The sequence below is a fragment of the Apteryx mantelli genome, chromosome 4 (genome assembly GCF_036417845.1).
Source record: "Apteryx mantelli isolate bAptMan1 chromosome 4, bAptMan1.hap1, whole genome shotgun sequence".
Lineage (NCBI taxonomy): Eukaryota > Metazoa > Chordata > Aves > Apterygiformes > Apterygidae > Apteryx > Apteryx mantelli.
The window spans coordinates 83,804,098-83,826,537 of record NC_089981.1 but is presented as its reverse complement, the minus strand read 5'-3'; the positions used below and the strand labels follow the sequence as shown (position 1 = coordinate 83,826,537).

At 37.0% G+C, this 22,440-nt stretch overlaps 1 protein-coding gene across 1 annotated transcript in view; it reads left to right on the top strand.

Annotated features, from left to right (window-relative positions):
- The window catches only part of LRRC9 (leucine rich repeat containing 9), a 46,897-nt gene extending 24,715 nt beyond the window's left edge, over nucleotides 1-22,182 (top strand). Inside the window, 14 exon segments of the mRNA XM_067295647.1 lie at nucleotides 520-645; nucleotides 1,541-1,678; nucleotides 6,447-6,624; nucleotides 7,695-7,915; nucleotides 8,635-8,757; nucleotides 9,275-9,405; nucleotides 11,065-11,173; nucleotides 11,563-11,702; nucleotides 14,602-14,738; nucleotides 15,326-15,543; nucleotides 15,735-15,803; nucleotides 17,465-17,563; nucleotides 21,205-21,373; nucleotides 22,007-22,182. Of these exon segments, the coding sequence (XP_067151748.1) occupies nucleotides 520-645; nucleotides 1,541-1,678; nucleotides 6,447-6,624; nucleotides 7,695-7,915; nucleotides 8,635-8,757; nucleotides 9,275-9,405; nucleotides 11,065-11,173; nucleotides 11,563-11,702; nucleotides 14,602-14,738; nucleotides 15,326-15,543; nucleotides 15,735-15,803; nucleotides 17,465-17,563; nucleotides 21,205-21,373; nucleotides 22,007-22,182 (2,034 nt within the window).
- The last annotated feature ends 258 nt before the right edge of the window (nucleotides 22,183-22,440 follow it).

Here is a 22,440-nt window from a genome sequence, read left to right as displayed (position 1 = left end):
CATGTATTATATTTAAACTAGTGGTCAGTTCAGCATATTCTGTATGTATAGGCTAGATCTGTGGTGATATCTTTAGGTTTTGGTGACACCTCTGAGTTCCTTAAACATCTCTCTACATGTCCTATGAAGCTTTCTTTGTCTTTTGTAATACTTCTGGCTCATAAGTGAAACTCCTAGATTATAAAACAAATACTAAAACATCTCATGTGTCAATTAGCTTTGTAGGATCACTAACTTTCTAGTTAGCCCATGTGACTCCAGAGCAGTTTATTCCCATCAATGTCACATAAAATCAGGATAATCAAAATTAGCCTGAAGGTGCCGTATCTCATGTATTTTTGGCATGCTACGTAAGCAGGGATGACACAGTGACTCTGCTGAGGATTATGGCAGAGCTCTAACTTTTGACATCCATGAGTTGACAGTAGGCTAAATAGAAAGGAAATGCAAATCTTATTCTGGTATGTAAACTATATTGGCAATTTAAAAAAATTGTAACACTTTATTTCTTTCTTCAAGCCAGCTTCATTGCGTTTGAGTGTCATTGGCCGATTAAAGGCTCTCACTGTCCTAGATGGAGTACTGATTACTGACGAAGAAGCTGCGGAAGCATTACACTATATTGCAAGATCAAATATAACCCGGGTTTGATTTTCCATTTTGCTGTAATTCACAACAAGTGCTGTGTTTTGTCTTTGCTCCTGGCAGTAGGTCAGAAATTATTTACTAAACACTGGCCTTCTAAAGAGCTTTGCTAGTACCCAAAAATTATATCCTGGCATGATACTGGAAACAGTCATGTTCAGGTTCTGCTGAATTTAAAGTATAAGAAAGTAACTGTGTTTGCCAAATAGAAACAATGGAGAGAAAAATAACAGGCTAAACCAATTATTTTATACTTTTTTTAAACATGTAGACCCAAATCCTGGACATTTGTTTTAAAGTCCTTTCACAGGGTAAGTTTGCAGAGTATTTTATGAGCAGAAATGAAATGATTCTCCCTAACCCCTGAGCACAAACATGTCCTAATTAAACACTGGACTATATCCCAAAGCACTCCTGAAGCCTAGTCAGAGTCTAAGTTAATGCACTCAGTGGGCTATGTCAGCTTGAACTGAGCATCATCATACTATTGCAACTTTTGTATGGTCAGAGCACAGTTCCAGTGAGGTTATGGCTGCTCACAGTGAATGCTGAGTAAGTTCATGTCTTTCTGCAAAGAGCTGGATAAGTATCTTCACAGCTAATCAAAGGAAAACAGACTCTAGTTACTACAGCATATTTTAGTGTGGTCTACCTTTTCTGTTTTACATGTTGAAAACTCTAAAAATTTTGTATATGCAAGATGTATAGGAGTCTAGCAAATCTAGTAAACTTATTAGATCTATGATTTGCTATGTCTACTAATATATGTCCTTCCTCTTCCAAGAATCACAGGATCGTTAAGCCCTTTCTTATATGTTAAGATGTGGACTGAACAGAATGTCTAGTTATGTTATCTACTTACTGTAAGTATTTTCTTCTTTTTTTTTTTTCTCAGGTATCTCTGTTAGAATATTCTAGGACTGATGAAGAAAGCCCACCCGTTCTTAGTGTGCTTCCTTGCGCTAAAATTCTGTCTCAAATTAGCAAGAACAAGGTGGATTCACAGGCACTTCTTAATAACTGGTATTCAATGGTAGGGCTGATGCTATTTAGTGTACTTAGGCTAGCAGTTAGATTAATTTCTGTAAAAGTTTTCTTTTGTGGTCTTAGTTTTATGAATTGGTGCTTTTGGATTAAGATATATTCTTAAGCACTTTCAAATCTAACCAATAGTTACATTGTCTCTGGGGATGGTCATTTCCTGATACCTCACAGAAGGTCCAGGAGACTCTGAAAAGGTCATTTATTAAGTAACTTCTTTGCAATTCAACTGCCTTTTTAGCATTAATATATTTTAAAACCAGAGGGTGCTATTAGGATCCTTTAGACTTATTTTATGCATAAAGCAGGCAAGAGAGCCTTGTATGGTAATTTCTGCATCAAGTTCATATCGTCTGTTTGAGCTTTATCAGATCTTATGGAAAAGTATTCAGTTTGGGATTAAATTCACCTAACTTTGGTCATCTGCAGTGTAAATACCCGCCCTTGAACTAGTCACCCTAGGCTCCTCTTAGAGTCAGTGCAGAAACAGAAATACCTTTGGGACATGAGTCGCCTGACAGTTTAGAGGGGTACTTTAGGCTGAAGTGAATTGCATGCTAACAGAGAGCCTAGCCAGCCACCACAGATGCAGATACCTCTGTTGCTGGCATCATTGTTTGCTGATATGAAACTGCCTCTTAGTATTGGTTTAAAGATTTCAAGTAACAGTGAATCTACCGTGTTTCTCCTGTCTCTCTACCATGTCTACCAATCTCTCCTTCTTTCTGATATGAGTTTGACTACGATCAAATTCCATCCGTTAAGTCTCATTTTGTCTCTTTCTGATGTTTTAAAGGGTTATTACTAGAAGTCCATTCCTTATTTAGCCAGATCATCCCACTCTATCTTATCTTAAAGAAACTAACTTAGTTAGCTTCTTAAAAGTCTCATTATAAAGTGTTTTTCCAATTTTCATGAAATTCTTCTAGCTCCTTTCTGAACATTTTCCAGTATCTCCTCATCCTTTTTATATATGGCCTCCTGCAAAATTAGACAGTCTTCCAGCACTGGACTTATATACCTAGAAATAATTCTTCTTGCTTACGCCTACTTATTAGTCCAAGGATTAAATATAACTGACGTATGTGCCCTTTTAGCAACAGAACAAGCTTATATTCATCTGGTTTTCTGTCATTAGTTCTAAGCCCTTTCCAGTGTTTCTGAGATACTTTCTTCTTGTGAGTGTGACTTTCTTTGTTCCTAGCCACATGATTTAAAATTTGTTCTATGCAGATATATGCTGTATAGGCCACCACGTTGGCCATTCTAAAATTGTTCTTTATGGCTGGCCTGACCCTGCCAACATCTTTGTGTCATCTCCTAATTTACCAGGAAGGACTTCTGGGGAGTTTTTTATCAAGTCGTTGACAAAAAGAATTTCCAGCAGAATGCCAATAAACATATTCTATAAAATGATGATTTTCTTTCTAGACTTACTTTTTGAGATCCATCATTTAACCAGTTTTTATCTATTTAACAAAAGTTACATTTATTTTGAATATCGTTATTTTTATCACATTATCAGGGAGAAGATGCTAGTTTTATCAATACATTTATAATTTTATCAGAAACAATTTTATATTAACTTTACTTGTTTGCTGTGCACCATACTGGCACTCATTAATAAAGCCATTAACTTTTATTTGTTTACTGTGTTGCATATCAGCCTTTCCGGGATACCCTATTCAGGTCATCCTATTTATCCTTAATACTGTTATAGCTTTAGTCTATGGTTTAGTCTGTTCGTAATCTTCCAGAACTTCCCAAGTACAGTAAGATTTTTATAAGATGAATTTGACTGGCTCAGAGTGTTCTTCAACTGGTTCATTAATATCCTTGATTGAAAATTGTCTGCTTTGAAAATGTCAGCATCAGTAGTTGCAGTTTTAGATACTTTTTAGTTACTGATGCAATACAAAGTATTTCTTTATCCAGTTAAATTATGAGCATCTCATCCTGAATCTTCCCAGAGACAGAAAAAAATATGTTTTGAGATTATCCATCTCTTCTATATTTTGATTGACCATTTTACAATCCTGAGGTGATATCAAGCCTATATCATTGCTTGAATTTCATTAGGCCTTGATGTATTTATGTAGTCCTTTCTTATCATCTTTGATTATCTTGGCCATCAAATTGTTATTGATATTCTTTGCTTTCCTTTTCAGCTATCTGCATTTCTAACAACTGTTTTATTCTCATTGCTGTCGTTTTCCCTATTTTTCATTTGCTTCTGTACTAGAATAAATGGGCCATGGTCTGAACCACTAGGACTCATGAGTGTTTGATTTAGTCTTTTAGCTCTAATGGGGAAGATTTTTTTTTAACTGTAGATGAAAGAGTTTGTAATCCTGAAGTGTTTAGTGTTTAAACCCTTTCCAACTAGCCTTCATATTTTTTAATTTAATTTTTTGGCTCACTCATTTTGCTCTGGAGTGGTTTTGGCATTGAAAATTTGCCCTTTTTAAAGTTTTAAGGTATGTAAAGAATGTGCTTAATATAAGATGCACTTATGTGGGGTTTTTAGAGAATTGTCTTCTGAGACAAGACCAAGTCCTTAATCTACTTGCTTTGTTTAGGGATTTGAGGATTCTTAAATGCTCTGAAAGTGTTTCAAAGGAGAGTGTCAGTGAAGCTTCAAGAATATTGAACAATTTTTTAGAGAGAGAGGATGCTGGTGACAAGGATAAGAAAAGAACCAGACAGACTCAGGAAACGGCAGCCAGCTCCTTTGCATTCTGTCTCCCTGATCAATAGAGATTGGTCCTGAGAATTCTTCATTAGAAAATTTAGTAGCTATGCTCAGCTTATTTATTCTGGCAATTTTGAACCCAATTTTTTTCTGATGTCACAAAAGCATAATGTTGACACATGTTGAAACATTAGTTTTCCTGGTAAATTGTATAAACATGAATTCCATAAGGCACATAGCCACACAGTTTTCTAACACTGAGCCTTCAAATATATCCTACCCTAAAATTTAGAGATTAAGCATATTTCAGTTCTAAAACCTAATAAACTTTACCACATGCATGCTGAACTTTCTTTATACCAATCTGTTTCTTGCAAATTGGCAGGATTAAAACTTTCACAAAATTCTAATAAATATCAATATGAAACCCAGATTGCAAGAAGAGAGTCTAGTAGGTCTAATTTCAAACCAACAAACATTACCAACATACAATAACCCTTTGAACATTATCTCTCACCTTGAAAGACCACCTAAAGTTATAAACTACTTAAGCAGTTACTTGATGAGCAGTAGGACTTGGTTTGGTTTAGCACTGTACCTTGTTATCCAGTTATCCTGTGCTTAGTGAGGTCTGACCTCTCAACAGAGGTCTCTCCCATCTAGCTGCACATTTTCATGGAACTTGTAGGAAGTCAGCCCTAGTCATCTGACAGATTGGGTTGAAACCCACCTATAGGTTTAAAAGTTAGTGGTAAGACTAGTGGACTGATGCACAGAGAGCACAATCACATTAGCGTGGTTTCCTTAGGAAACTGGGCTAACAAAAAGCCGTAAGAGTCAGTGAAGGAAGATCCAAGGTCATCCTAACCTGTTCTGACCCATCATCTGAAATCATGTTAAACTACAAAGAATAAAAGGTTAGAAGCTCCTCTGTCAGTTCAAATTGTTGTGTAAACTCTAGACTAGCTAGAGGAAAACATATTTCTGTTGATGAGCCTAGCATTCTATTCTGTATGCAACAGGGAATTCATGTTTATAGAAATTGCTAGGCAAATTAATGTTTTAGCATATGTCAACATTATGCTTTTGTGACATCAGAAAATGGATTCATTAAGTGTAAGATAAATATTTTTGAAAATGGAATAATAAAGCCAAAAATGTTCTTAAGTCATCAGCAAAGCCAGTTTCATGGCACTGAATGTTAGTGATTTTTTGTCTTAGGCTAGATATGACACTGGATATCCTGGGCCCCTACAATACAGTTAGAATTTTTTGAGTGAATCTCTGCGATCTTTTCTTCTCCCCGTCATGCAGTGATTGGCAAGTCTACTGCAGTGTCGTCAGTTATTTCCTCAGAAACAGGTTATGGGTAAGATCATTGACAGCCCTGTCTCTACTGCAAGGTATATCCTCTGTAAGAAAGTTCTTTGACTCAAAAATATGTTTTTGGTATCTATATTTACTTGTTTGCTTAGGGTATTTCAAATAGGAAAATCAGTGAAGTTGTTAGCCAATGATAAAGAGAAAAGAGTACTTAATATATTTATCAAAAGTATGAAGAATTATAAAGATAGGATGAATTCTGTTCTGGCTCTGCACTCAGCCTCTGCTAGACTAAATAATAATCCTTAGATTTTAGGCTGCAATCTTGATTCCACTGAAGTCCAGTTGTAAAATGAAGATTTGTAAAGCAGGCTAGCCAGTGAAATAATCACATTACATTGATACAAGGATTTAAATTGACCAAAACTATTTAAGATCTAATGCAAACAAGAAAAATTGACTATGTTTAGATAGCAGCTAAAACCACATAGGTACATTTGGGAACTGGCATACTTATGTTGCAGAGTCCTTGTTTTTGGTGGATAAGTTGAGCTTTTTTGAGGTGTATTAAAGATGAATAGCTCCATTATCTAATAGGGAAATATCACACCCTGAACCCAAGAAATTTCCATTGATATCAGTGTGAAAGGTACGTGAAAAACCTGAGCACAGAATAGGTGGAATTAAATTATGGATTGACTGACTGGCAGTTTTCTTTCAATTCTAACACTGAGTTTTATTACAGATCACTGTCTTAGATCTGGATGATCAACATCTCGTCAAAATTTCCAACTTGGAAAAATTGGAGCATTTAAGATGGGCATCATTTAGCAACAATAATCTCACTCAAATAGAAGGTCTAGAGTCTTGTCTTAATCTTGAAGAACTCACTTTGGATGGAAACTGCATTTCAACACTAGATGGTACTATATTTATCAGGGTAGTGATGATTTAGGCTGTTAAGCTGGGACACAATAGAAGTATGTTTTTATAGTGAAATGTTATAGAGCAGGATTTCTTATTTGCTGCCAATGATGTGAGTTTTTCAAATATTGAAAAATCTGATCTTTAGTTTCTCAGTGCATCTTTAGCAGAAATTAAGAAAGGGAGTAAGGCAGAACAGTTATCTTGCAGCAAAATAAGTATTTATTTTTTAAATCTGAGTATTTATATATGTTTACTCTATGGCTGATCTAATTGCTGTTGCATAAATGTTATATATTCCCCACATGTAGCATGGCAGACATTGTTATTGTTACTAATTTGAAAATCAGGTGTCGAGTCTACTGTGAGCTGTGAATTCAGTGCAAAGGTGCTAATTAACTTCAGTCCCCCTTCTAACTCCCAATCCATGCTTCCAGATGTGATGCTGGTAACTCCTGCATTCCCATTTCAGTGCCACAGATTCTGTTTTACTTTTGGACTTTGATGGGGAGCTGGATTCAGTGCCTCCACAGCCATCGTCCTGCTCCATTGCATGACTTGGCACAGTTGCATGACATGTGGCATGACTTGGAGATAGCTCACATTCCTCTGGAGAGTAGAGTTGCATCTGCCCTGGTATAAGATGGGAGGAAGGTCATCCCTGATGCATGAAAGAAGTCAGAGAGTCTACTGAAAGCCTGTAGTTTGAGAAAGAAGCGGGCAGCTGATGCCACGTACAGACATCTTTGCCACTGTTAGGAAAAGAACCAGTTAGCCAGGTGTCACCCCAAGAATCTGTGCCACTGGCAGATGGGTGAAGATGACCATGAGTAGGCAGGCTTCTCTGAAATATTTCTTTGGCCTTGTCCTGCTTTGAGTGGTGGTAGCAGGGGTAGCTTCTCTGCAGAGATCTTCAGTGTATGAACAAAGAGGGCTATCAGCAATCTCTTTTAATTCTGTTTGCATCAGAACCCAGTAACACAAGCTTTGTAACTTGTTTTACCATCTATGTCAGACACCTTTTTATACAAGTCACTTTACGCTAAGTATGTCTTGTTTATTTTTCAAGGAATTTCAAAGCTCACCAAACTTACAAGACTTAGTGTAAATAACAATCATCTCACCAGCCTGGAAAGACATGTGTTTCAAAATTTGTCTCATCTTCATTACATCTCCGTTGAGAACAACAGAATCACTTCTTTAATTGGTTTAAAGAAAACCTATTCCCTAATAGAGCTATACATAAGCAATAACTTTGTTTCTACCAACCAAGAGATACACCATTTAAAGGTAAATATGGATTTACTATTTCAAAAATTAATTTGATTTTTATTATATTAGAAGCACAATCTTTCCCCGCTTGGAACTGAAGAAGTTATACTTGAAAACATAATCGAAGGTTCTGCCCATGGGTGCTACATTCATCCATGTTTACAGTTGAACCCAAAGTAATTAGAACCTCAGTCTAATCTTTTTTGATTGAGTATGCTCATTCCTGAGAAGCAGGTACTCAACCTTTAGCTGGATTGTGTCCAAAATTTTCTGCACAGTTAAATATCATGCATACATGGTAGGCTAAATAAAGCCTTACAATCCATGGAATAATTTTGCGTGTCAAATAAGAAACAGCCACGCCTGCAGCAATTTTAGTTCTTTTTCGCTTGCCTGGAATGCTAATGTATTGCAAACTTTGTTGGCTGGATTCAGACACTCACTGGAGACTGAGGTGCTAATTCCTATTTATGTTCAGACTACAAAACTGTGAGAGAGCACAAAGGCTTTTAAGGGAATGTCAGTATAGTTTACATTCACTTGAAGGGATTTTTTTGTGGCTTAAGTGATGCAAAGAGGTTTTAATCTAAATGTAAAGTCTGGATTTTAAGTGATTTCTCATTTTTGACTCATGCAGATGACAGCTGAAGAAAAAGCTGAAAACAAAATAGCCTGAATGCCCCTTTATATGGATATTTTAAAGTGATGATATTAAAACCAGTGTTTTTTCTTCTCAGGGTTTAACTAATCTGATAATTCTGGACATGAATGGAAATCTAATAGTCTGGAAACAAGATAACTACCGATTATTTGTATTATTCCATCTTCCCTCTCTCAAAGCCTTAGATGGCATTGCAGTAGTAAGTTATTCTGTATGCAGATTATTACTGTAACTTTTATTAAAATCATTCTTTTATAAATCAAGACTTTGCAGATCAGACTGGCCAATATCATGTGTGGAATCTCTTCATATACTCCATAGTACCCCATTGTCTGTTTCTGTCTCTCCTTAGTCTTCTTAGGGTAAAGTTGTCTATTTTGTAATAGCACCTAGCATAACGGGGTTCTTTCAGGAATTTTAACTGTAATTATGGAGCATCAACACTTCTAACACCTATGAAATCAGTGTACATTACTTACAAATCTATATTTCAAACGAACTCAGAGAACACAGACTGTCACCATGAATTTGTTCCATAAGAAAACAGCTAGGTCTGCTGATAAAAAGCCAAAATAACACTTGTTAAGTTACTTTGATTCTAAACATTTTTATTTCTTTGATTTACCCTCTGGGCTAAAATGTTTCTTGCCTATACTGCTATAATAGTTCTAGATCTGCATTAATGTAGCAGGCATCACTTCAAATTCATTTAACAGGATCCAACAGAAGGAGAAAGTGCAAAAGATTTGTTTGGAGGCAAACTCACCTCTGATATGATTGCAGATAGACTGGGACATTCAGACTTCACAGAAATGCAAGAATTAAATTGGACAACCTCTAATATCAGGTGCAGTAGTTTTCATAAGTGCATTATCTGTTAAAAGTAGCATCTGATATCATGGTTAGAATGTGAAAATCTAAAGCTAGAACCTGTATTTAGCAGATGTGGCTGATATCCCCTACTGTTTGTAGGTAAAGTTCTCTTGACTGATCCATAAAATGAGAGTAATTTTACATTGCAAAGGATTATTTTCCACAGTTTCACTGAATAAAGGTTCTTTCTCTAGATGCTTCCATTTTTCATTCAGAGAGTGGTGCTGCCCGTGCAGTTTGACAGAAAATGTCTAGGATAGATAGGGTACCTACTCCAGGACAGTATCTAGAAGAGAGATTCTATTTTATCAAAACTCATTTGATCTGATTCCTTTCAACCTAAATTTGTTCAAAGCGAGAACAGATATGTCATATTTATGTGCAGTACTGCTTCTCCCATCTTCTGATTTCTTAAAGAGCTGTCTTGTCCATCATAGATCTACAGGAACTTAGAGCAAGAATGACCTGTGAATGGTTGCATTAAAAGCATCCTTAACTGATCAGTAGTATTTGCTGATAGTGTGACAGTCACTGTTCCGCAACAGAGGATTTTACACAGCAGTAGTCACATTTGCCTACAAGCCATCATCTCTGATAATAATAATCTTTAGGAAGGTATTTCTGTGGCTTGTAAGTATATATCTGCCTTTTTGGAGACATATTTGGATTTTATTCTTCCCCAGTATCCTGCATCTGTCAGTACAAGTCCCTCACTTTAGAACATGTGAAGACAATTATCATGGCACAGTCCACAGTCTTCATCCTTTGATCTTAAATAGCCTAGAAGGCTTTTAGCAACAGTGGCATCACCATACCAGGAATATCAGTGTCTGTGGTCTGATTGAGATAGGTGGGATCTTGACTACAACTCTTGTTCACAAAGAAATTTTAACTCCTTAGTTCAACTCTTGGTTTCAGAAAAATATTTTAGACATGGGAACAGATAAGAAGTATTTAAACACTCTTGTCAAGTTTTTTTTTTTCCCCAAGGATATTCATTTCCTTGAGGCTTTGCTGTAAAAGAATGTAGCCAAATGTTATAACACTGGCTTTGCGCCTTTTAAGGTATTACAATTGCAAGTCCTGAATTTCTTGAAGAGATATATCAACGGTACAGGGGTGAATTCCTTAGAGTTACTTGGGGAATGTCTCTCTGACCATTAGAGTATCTTGCTTCTACCATTACGTTGCAACAGGCATCTTGAAAGCAGGCTCTGATGCAGCTGCAATATGCAATTACAACCTGTGGGGTGTTTTGGCAGGCCCTGGGGGAAATGGAAAATAGAATACGTCATTTGAGTGATTGGCAGCTCCAATCTGCCAATCTGGAAAGTGATGAAAACAGCCCAAGAGGGACAGAGCTGGTTTTCCAGTAACGTGCTGTAGAAGCAAGCAGAGCAGACTCTCGCCTTCAGCGTCAGAATTAAGTCAAGTGTTTACTACTGGAAAAACAACTGTGTTTTTGTTGTGAGGTTTTCATTTGGGTGTTTTTTTCATAGGAGTATGTTTCATTTCTTTCTTACACAAAAGCCAGCATGTTAGGGATCTGCTTATGCTATATATCTCCTGTATATCTTATTTAACTGTGTTGTCTGTATTCTAAATCCATAATTATGTTCTTTACTTAATTCAGAACTGTAGAGCTGGTGCCAGCAGACCAGTTTAGAAATGTCTGCAGCGTGAATTTACAGAACAATAATCTCACATCTTTCAGTGGTTCAATCTTCCTGCCTAATGTCAAGGTGGGTTTGTGACACAGTCTTTTTTATAGCAATAATACTAATGATAAACTGATTTCCTTTGATTGAAAAAAAAAAAACACTTTAATCTCCTTTATTCAACTGTTGTTTGTGGGTTTTGTAACATCAGTAATCAGTCAGCACAAAGCTGGTGAATAGGAAAATGTACACTGTGAATTGCAACTGTTGTTGCAGTTTTACAATATTGTTACAATAAACTGATTCAAAATCAGTGAATTGCACCAAACTTTCTAAGCCCTTAGCGCTTCAGATTGAGCAATCATCTTTCTAAAAATCAAATTTCTGAATCAGAAAAATGTTGTAATTGTCTGTTTTGCTAATATGTTAGCAGAGCAGCATTCTGTTTCGTTAATTATGTTTGTTTTGTGCAGGTGTTGTGTCTGAACTACAATCGTATTGAATCAATACTGCCTGGACAAAAGCCCCCAAATCAGGCAACAAATAGGCAGCAGCTGTACCAAAAGGTGACCTCTAGTGGCTATGGACAGCAAGGACTTTCCAAAGGAAGGAGGTACCATCAGCTTTTAAAATATATTTTTCTCTCTCCTTTACTGGGGAGGAAGGAGATGTCTTCCATGTCAATAGCTTAGGATCTCCCTCTTTTTCCCTTCTCCCTTGAAGAAGCCCAGTAGCTGCTTGTACTCATTTTGCACACTTACAACCTGTTTGATACAATCTGGTTGGCTTTCTTTCCTAGGTTCTTTGTGGACAACTGGTTAGGTCACTTCATCAAATTAACTATCCCAGTATTCTGCCATCTGTTCTTTGGATCCTGTTGCATAGGTGGGTAGGCATATCTTGAAGGTTTTTCACCTTCCTACAAAGGAATTCATTTCAAGTAGGGGAACCATCTACCTCTCTCTAGCCACTAGTTTGATCTGGGAGAGCATGGGCAGGTATCTGATCAGATTGATCACTGATATCCTATGTTTGCAGTCTTTAGTTAGATTTGCATAACATTACACTACAGAATTTTATCAGTGTGAGCATTATGCTGAGACGTTATTGCACTCCTTTAAGCATGATCTGGGAAAACTGAGCAGCCTTACACTGTATAGTGTTCTGATGGCAGTCACAGCCACTTACTAGAATCAGTGATCTCAGCTGATTCACGCTATAGTAGCTTTTATAAGCTTTTTTTGCATATTCATCCAAAGTTCCTCTGCAATATTGTATCTAGTCTAAGCGGTCATTTATCCTGCCAATAAACCTCCTTTTCTTCTCTCTTTTTATAAGTGGTATTCTTTTTCTCATCCTCTTAAAGAGACATTCATACTTTTTTTTTCTCCTTTTGCCATCAACATTAGGTCAGTCTGTGTCCTAAAGAGCATTTTCAAATCACCTTTCAGTCTGCATTTCTCATCTGTGCAGTCTGTTAGGACTGAAACTTCTGGGATCTGTCAAGATTCATTTACTCAGTTCTTCACAGATAAGACAACATCCATAGCCAAATTTGGTTTTATCCTATCAGACAAGGCTTGTGAAGTCACTGTGCAGAGTTCCCTCTATACATTGGTTAAGTTTTATAAAGTGACAGTGACAGAGCATCAGAGAATCCTGCAAAACCTAGTTATTGGTTTTCATATTTTTCAAGAGCTTGCTCAGCTCTTCTTGTCTTCATTCTTTGCATATATTCAGCATTGACATTGTTTTATTTTTTCTCTGGGGTGTGGGAATAACATGAATTTGTTTCAGATTCTCTGGAGAAAAATGACAGGGACAGAAGCACACATGGTTATGGGCTTTTGGGGTTTCCTCCATAATAGTGTGGCAAATTTCTGTGCCCATTTTGCTCATGTTACACATCTGCTCCTTCATGAGAGATGAACATTCTTTACACAAATTGGGAACTCAAAAAGGGCTTGAAATAATAATTTATTTACTACAAGAATGCCCCTTTTGTTGATAGGTGGGATCTTTTTACATGAATGCCTTCCCACTTCCTCCCCTTTCCCTTTTTAAATATTGACAAAATGTTAGCTTTCTTGCAGGCCATTGAAACTTGGCTGATGTTCCCAAACTTAGTGAAAGTCAACATAAATAATCCATAATGTTTCTCAGCCAACTTTTTCAAACGCAACTTATTCAGAGTCTCTGATTTAAACATGTCAGAGTCTCGCTCTGTAGCTGCTACTTAACAACCTTTAAGTCAATACTGGAATGGAAATGATTCCATTGTCACTGTATGATATGAATAGTATTGCCTGGGGTTTTTTTTCCACAAATGCAGAGCAAAAATATTTAGTGAACACTTGTGCTTCTTTGCAGCTGTATTGATAGTTCTATTGTCTTCAGGTAGCAGTGGTCTAACATCATTGTCAGGGTTGTTTTTGTTATTGATATACTTTGACTCTTTCTTACTGTCCTTAATGCTACAAGCCACTGGTGTCTCCTTACGTGCATTTGCTCCTTTCATCAATTTTTTACAGATTTTTATTTCCTGCTGTCAATTTCTTTATTTTTCCATTTGTTGTAGCTATTTTTAATTTTTTACTAAGTAGGTACTGGCTTTTTAATGACTGCTGTGTTCTTTTTTAACTGTGAGTCATTCTAGGAACAAAAATGTTCTTAAACCTTCTGCTGTTCCTGTTGACTCTTTATCCAGAAGTTGAATTAGCTCTCAGTTTTTGTAGGCTTGTGAGATAAGTCTGTGTTAAGCACAGAATATGTATTTTACATATTTACAAATATTAACACAAGTTAATATTACATATTAACATCCAGTTTGGATATTGTTTTGTTTGTGCTGTATGAATGTAATCAAGTCATGACCACTAGCACCAAGAGTTAGTGGTATCACGGAAATAGAGGTTGCTCAGCACATTGTGTCATTAGCTGGTCGTAAGGAAGTAACAAAGCTAAAATTAAACCCCCTTTTTCCCCTTGTCTTTCTTAATCTAATACATCATGCTACCTAGTTACGTGTCAGATGCTGCCAAAATGAAGCTTTTACAAGCAAATTAGTGGAACACTGCATGTTTTTTTATTTTGCCCTGCCACCATCCAGCTGTTGGGAGAAAACACCAAAGGTTGCCAATAAATATTTTGCTAAATTAAACAGCAGTTTCCAGCTGTTTTCTTTTCATGTCCTCAGACTTCTGCGAGCGGAAGAGTGGTTTTCTATGTTTATTTCATTTTTGTGGTCTGGACCCAGAAACCTCCATCTAACTTTCGCAGAGTCGAAGTTTGTATATGGAATATTTCCAGCTCCAAGTAGTAGATTTCTTTCAATTTTCATCAGATTTTTGGCAGTATATGGTATAATTCCTATGAAACCTGATCCAGCAATTAGTGAACTTCTAATCATTCATATATACTTTTTGTAAATGTTTTTTTGGGTGGGAAATACTGAAGCTCTTTTGTCCAAGGAAAATTATGGCCTTCTACTCCTGTTTACTTTATTGGTTTAGGGATGCAGTATTTGGTGGAAACCTGCCCCCAGTCATGCAGAGTCTGGAAGTTCTCCATCTAGGCTACAATGGAATTACTAACATGGCCCAGCTACAGCTTAGCAGGCTAAAAAACTTGAAACTTCTGTTTTTGCAGGGTAGGTAGTAACGTCTTTTCTGTAAATTCATTCAGCCATTTTACAGTGTATCCCTTATGTCCAGTCTTCACTCAGTGTCTTGGATTTGTAGGGGAGAGTCTTCTCTGGTCCTGACCCCTTTAAGAATTATGCCCTTACTTTAGTTCTGGCCCTAGTTCCAAGATATTCTAGAGACAGAACAGTAAAATTCTTCCATACTGGGTCACTGTGCCTCACTTGTCTTTTACAAGGGCAGAGCAGGGCAAACAGCATGGAAGAGACATGTTTGTCAGCTTATGGCCAGCAAGTTGATCCATACTGAGGAAATTTTCTGTTCACTATAAGCAATACTGATGATAATGATTGACCTAGGTCTTGTTCCTCAGGTGCCCAGATTTTAGTTAGGAAGATATTTTGAATTAAATAGCGATTGCCCACAGATAGAGGAAATCAGTGACACTGGAAGACAGTGTGTTTGAAGTGGTCCAAAACAACATATAGGTAATTCAGGAAGTTCACAAACTGCTTTTGGTCAAGATAACTTTTTGTTAAAAAGGAGTACCAAATGCGTTAGAGATGATTCCATGCTTTTACTCTTGGTATACTAGGAAATTTTATCAGTCACATTGAAGGACTCGAAGGCCTCCAGTTTTTGCAGGAGTTGGTATTGGATCATAACCGTATTAAAATGATTTCAGAAGGCTCCCTTGCTAAACAGAATGCTCTTTTGGCTCTTCATCTGGAGGAAAACCAAATACGAGAATTGAACAGTTTGCAACCTTTGGTAAAATTACAGAAACTTTTTCTGAACTTCAACAGAATTCAGGTACAGTGCATTTTTGTAAAAGGTATAGATTCAGTGGGCAAAAGGTTGTGGACTGTGTTCGGGCAAAATTCTCATTCTCTTCTATGGCTTTGCCTGAGTAAAATTACCACTATTGTCCCCCAAATATATATACTGGCTGTAGGATTTCACAGAACTCTTGATATATGGTTTATTTTTTAACTTTTGGACAGGAATTATCTGAACTAGAAAAACTTGAAGTTATTCCCAGTCTTAAAGTGCTCTCAGTACACGGAAATCCAGTGAGTAAATGAGTTTGCACTGTGATCTAAATCAGATCTATATTCCAGTTTATACACTGGGTATTTACCCTTTCTAAATCATTAAAACTATTAAGAATTTCTCCATAAATAATGAATTCCTACGTATCTGCTATTATTATGCTTTTTTAAGATTGAAAGCTTCATAGTATGCATGATGATCACATTGCCTCACTGTGCCTGTCTCAGTGCCACACTGTGATCAGAATGCACTCATTCTTAGCACACTATTCTTCATAGTGCTGCAAGATAAATTTAAAATGTATGTGCTTGCATGAGTATGTTGCAGTGACGGGCTGTCCTTTCAATATTCCAAAGCAGGTCAGATATGTGAAAACAGGACAAAGAATGTTAAAGTATTTCTGAAATATTTGTTTTTATTTTAAAATTGTTCAATAGTAATCTTTTTTGTTGTTTTGTACAACACTCCCAGAACTGTCCCAAAGGAGAATTTTAGTTTCTTTTTTCCAGCCATGCTCCTGTTTTTCAGTGTAGTATTGTGGGTTTGCCTTTTCTCTCCCTGGGAACAAACCATTGGAACACTGTTAAGAAGAGTCTAACCCTTCTGTTTTCATGGATATATAGCTGTGGGACAGAGGATGGCTAACCCTTCCACAAAGTCAGAAAAGACATTCCTAGTAACCATAAAGGGGCAAGTGGAGCTCAATGGGGCCAAATGTGTGAATAAAGTTTGTAGAAGCTTAGCTTTAGGTATTGAAGTATTTTGGTACTACTGAGCTTTAAAGCAACATTAAGCATAAGTGGAAATCAAAAATACATTTCTCATTGCTGGCTTGAAAACAAATGTGGCTTTCTAAATCAGAGCTGAAAATCTAGTTCATGGTGCTTGTTTTCATAAACAGACCCTTAAAGATCAGGCTGAAAGCCTGAGTTCTAAATGTCCCTTAATTTTTTTACCATAAACCTGCAGTTTTTGACCTAAAGCTCGGAACACAGGGAAGAGAGAAGGTAGGGGCAGGTTGGAGCAGTGATACATATGATACAGTCATGTACTCTGTTTTCAGTAGCTGACTCAAAAGAATCGTTTTTGGACTTGTGACATTTTTCAAACTGACTTTCGAAGAGTTATAGAGAAGGGAAAATGAACTGGCTTCTGAAATGGATGATAAAATGATAGGAGCCTCTCCAGCAAACTATGAATATCACCCAGTAACGGCAAGAACAGTCATGGCAGAATTTCTGTTCCCAAGGAAAAAAGCAAAACAGATTCCTCTTGGGAAACTGTTGTTCCAGGGTTTCCTTCTTTAGAACTGCAAGCCTAGACTTCTCCTGAAGTGGATCAAGGGAGTGGTCTCAGCTGTCTTCTATACAAAGTGGCATTAAGAGGTACATCTCAGAGTGTATTAGTAAGCATCAATTAGTACCCATCAGTGGGGTTTAAGCACCTGCCATTAGGAGGTATCAATTTGCCCACAACATGTCTATTTGTCCATGCAGTTATTCATGGCTGCTTAAAGTTGAAACCATTGCTCAAAGGTATATAGTAACTTATGCCCGGTTGGATTCTGTTTCTAGGAGAATAGCATTGATGTAAGGTTTTGTTCAGGTGCTCAAGATACTCTCAGATTGTCTTCTTGGACAAGCATCCCATTTTTAAGTTAATTTATATTTTCTTTATACAGATTTCTTCCAAGAAGAACTACCGTCCTTTGCTTTTGCTTCGACTGCCAACCCTGCAAGTGTTAGGTGGAACTGCTGTAAACGCAGAAGAGAGGATGCAAGCTGACTACCAGCCACTGGAACAAGTAAAGCAAATGTTGTAATCAAACTCCAAGAACAGTATTCAGGTCACCTATGATGGGTGTCTAATGTAGTTATCACAGCATTAAAATAGAATTTTTTCCTTCTATATTGCTTCAGAGAGTCTATCTCAGGTTTTCTAGTAAAGAGAAAGACATACTACCTGCTCCTTCTCTTCCTCTCAGAACTTAGTAAGAACATATGATAGATTCTCTCTATCATCCTGCCAAGCAGATGCCTACTATTTGGCTGTTGCGTCACCTTCACTGAATTGCCTATAATAAGCATTGCAATACAGACCAAATATTTAGAACATAAAAGACCCTTTAGAGTCTCAGGCTTATCTCTCTATAACTATAGATGACACCATGATCTTACTGTCCAAAAATGTGAAATTTACCCCCAGTAGTAACTTATATTTACCCTGAGGTTCCATGCACATCCACTCATTTTCCCAGCAGGGTTCACCCTCAGCGCATATGCTTAAGAAGTTGTACGGCTTTTGGATGGGCTTGACTACAGATAGAATGAGGTCATGGGGAGAAATTCCATTTGCAGGTGCAGTTCTGATGAGCCAAACCCCCATGCACAGCAGATGCATACCAGTGTCATGCAAGTATGTCCATGCTGAACACAAACATACATATTTAGAAATACCCATGCTTTCAGAGGGTATAAAATATGAAATGTATTTTTTTTTATTTTTATAAAAGCTTCAGAGGAACCTAATTCTCTTACCTCATAATGTTATTACATATTGCAGTATCACAGCAATACTGCACAAAGGTTCTAAGCTATAATTTCAAGGTACACTATTCACCATTATACCTTATCTGCCCATTTTTTCTTGATAAATGGGATTGTTGCCAGACTTATTCCAGTTTCTCTTCATGCTGATAGTTACCTTCATTATTCTTCTCAACAATATTTTGTTAATGCAATATCATCTTCTCTGGTCTTGAAAGATTCTGTTTTGTCACATCTGCATCCATTGTAGTTTCATCTTACCTCTCACTGTCCTTCCTCATAAAAGTACTTTCTCCCTTTGTGGTTCAGTTTGGTCTGTCCCTAGGCTTCCTATTGAGAGTGGAGTCATCTCCTAACCCCTTGAGATGCAACTGCATACCTTGAGCAGAGCAGTATTACCAGTCATCAACATCCACTTGTTCACTGCCATATTTCTACCACTGCAACTCCTTTTGTTGATATGGGGCTCCATGGACAAACTGCATTGTTATGCTCCTTCAGACTTTGCTCTGAAATTCTCTCTGACTATGAAACCAAAAGAAAACTTGACAGCAGTTGGGCATCTGCTGAGACCAGACTGTCACACTGACCAGTTTTATTTCTCATTATTTTCTTGTGCTCACCCATCTGTCAGTCTGTCTGCATTCATTGGGTGTGTTTCATCTCATTTTACAGTATAAACTCACTGGAACAGAGAATTTTACAAGGGTTCACTATCAGGTTTTCTAAATACAATAGTAACAATAACAACAGCAAGGAGTCAGAGAGGAGCCTGGACCAGCATGTGCTTCCTACAGACAGAAGGTTCATTGTCTCTGTGATTCTGTTTATCACTAAGATCCCACCCACTGAAAGAGTTTGTTGTCACCACAGCAGACCTGTGTTTTTTCTATCACTGCGTGAAACTTCTCCAGAGTTTTATTTGATGAAAAGAATTCTTTCCTTGTGACTCAAAAGACTGTTGTATGCATTTTAACCATCCGTTTCCCCAGAAGGTCCAATGGAGAGTAATGAGGTGATCTAGAGTCTGTTCTCGCTCTGTATTTTGCAAGCCATTCCTCTCTTCAAGTCTCAGTTTCGTATTTGTGGAACACAGTAACCATTCTTTTACACATTTGAAACCTAAGTACTAAGGATGACTGAAAGCATCAGCAAGATCAGCTTTATTCTCCTTTCCTCATCGCCCTGTCCAATTTTTCCTCAAACCTCTTTGCATTGTGCTTTGCAGATGAGAAGCACTGCCAGTAGACACCTACACCACGATGTTTTTCTGCTTCAGTTATCTCCTTAAACTAACTTACTGCCAGGATGCTCTCACCGTACCCAGCCATGTCTAAGCTGTTGCTGAGCTGCGAATACTGCTTGCTGCGCTGAATTTAATCTCTTTGCTAATATCTTATGCTGCCCAAATCTATGTGTTATGTCCATATCGTATCCTTAGACTGTAAGTTCTTGTGGCATAAACATGTCATTGTATACCCTTTAGTATGAGACTAGCTTCTACATACTACTGCAATAAATACTATTATTTGATGCCGTTATTAGTGGTATCTTCACTGGTTTGTCAGCTCTCAGTCTTAACATTGATGGTAGGACACTGCCAAAACCAGATGATAGGTTAAAATCCTGTACACTTGGGTTCTGTCTGGGAACATCATCCCTCAAAAATTTGCTATCACAGATGTCTGTCTGGCTACATTAATATCTCTCTTTGCAGATTCAGGACCTTAGTAAGTTAGTGTCCTAGTGAAACACATTTTGCCACTTGAAGCCACAACGCTTGTATACAAGAGTTCAAAGCACTTGTGGATTGAGTAATTTCGTGTGTAAATGTTTCATTTCAGAACTGACCTGTACTTTTATTCATTGGACATCACTTGAATAAAAACATGGCAGAATGAGTAAAGCAATAGAAGCATATTAAGACTATATCTTTAGAGAAATCTCTGTTTTATATTCAGGTTCAATGAAGACGTTATACCTCATTAGCTACAACAGAACTGAGCCATTTTCTCATTAGATCATTCAAGTGGAACAACACAAAAGATTTTTCAAGTTTGTCAGTTGCATTTTAGTTGTGCTTTTTAAAGTGCTTGTTAGAAAGCAAGAATTGAAACCGTATGGTATTGTTTAAGCTTAAAAAGTGCTTTTGATGTTAAGCTTCAAAAGAGATTTTCCCAGCAGAAGGTAGGTTAGCACTTTATTTAGTACTGCTTTAGGTTGACACCAGAGCACTCTGTACATAATATTATTTTCTTTTTTCATTCTATTGATTAAATCTCCTTAAGGTTTTCACTGCTGAATTAGAACTGACTTACAGGAGGCAATCAATTACCATTGTCACTGTACTGTACTCAGTTTTAACAAAATTAGGAAATCAGCAGTCTGGCACACAGCTTTAAATCAATTGCTACAGGAAGCTGTGTTCACATAGTGAGACTTATGAACTACTAAGTATTTCTAAATATTATAAAGATCCTCCCAAAGCTGAATTTTTATCAGCCCCTTGCCAACCATCCTCTGTAATTGGTTTACATATGAAAATGTATTGTTTTCCATCTTTTTCAGTAAAATCAGCTCCAGTGCTTTACAGTAGGTTTGTTCTTGGAAGTGTTCACAATTTTGTTCCAAGCATTTGAGTTTTGTAGCTACTGATGCTTTTTAATATATACAATTTGCATAGCTTCTGTTTTTGTCCAACAACTCATCTAGAAAGTTCAATAGTAAAATCTTAAGCTGATGACAGTACTTTGAAGAACTGATCCTTTACTGACAAAAAGTTGATCATTACTGTGTTATTACTACAAACCAAAAAAGACATTTCTATCATAAGGGCCAAGACATTGAATCTTTATTTTTGTCTCTCCTTATCAAGGGTTTCCAAGTTGCAAACTCTCCAGAAGCCTGTGAACTTCCTGCATTGCCAGCAAACTTTCCAAGATATTTTCCTCTCAGAATAACAAATGTGAATCTGAATGAAAACTTAAACCGTTTCTTTGGCTCTGATTTTACATTTCATCACAAACTTGAAAAGCCTGTACTGTGTCAAATAAAAGTAAGCATAAACAAACATAAAAAATATGCATAAGCCAAGTGTTCCTTTCCTGAATACTTCATGTAGTTATACTCCCTCATGCTAGATATTACATGGCCCATATAAAACAGTTTTAACAAGGGCATTTTGATCTTCCCAGGGTATCTTGCAAGCAAATCTGTAATTAACAAATTTTATTTACGTTTAAAGCAGTGAATATTGCAGCAGGTATAATTATTTTTTGTTTTGCAATACATTTACATCCCTGTAAGTTTCTAACAACCTTCCCACAGCTGGGAAATACATGTGTTTTCAGGAGGAATATATATCTTTTCCAGGTGTTCTTCACCTTAGTTTTGGATCTTCAGATTCAGTCCAAATCATTGATTGAAGAATTAGCCTTTCAGAGTTTTCAAAAGCTTTACTTTTTTAATGATTTATTTGTTTATTAAACAATGGGCACCAATTTCAGTCTGTAAATTAAAATTTTAACCGTGCTAAAACCTCAAAGGAAATGATATAAACATCATTGTTCTGGCTAGGAAAATTAGGAGGAAGAAAAGGGGAATGAATGGCATTCTTGGTGATTGGTAGCTGGGAAAGGCTGTGTAGGGAGAATATCCATGTGCATTTTGTGTTGCAGATAAGTCTAAGAACCCAGGAATTATAACAAATAATCCTCGAGGCATCCATGCAGAAAGAGTTCTTTGGCAAGCCAAAGGAGCAGCAGCTAATCTTCTAAATCATTTGGTGCACCACAGTGCTACTTCTCGAACCACCCAACTACATCAGAACAACGGAGAAAATAAAGGCAGGTGAGGCTGCTACCAGACTGAAACACTGCTTTTCTTTTTCTTGGTTTTGCATCCAAAGCACTTCTCTTCTTCCTTCCTTTGCCTCATGTGCGAGAAAATATTACTTTTCTTTCTCCAAATGCTGCCAATTTTTCTTTTCCTCAGTTTCCAGCTTCACCAAAAATGTGCTTTTTCTCTTTCTTCTAGTAAAACTCACAATGCATCTAGAAAGACAGAGGAGAAAACAACTTACAATTTTGCAATTAGAACAATGACTGTAAAA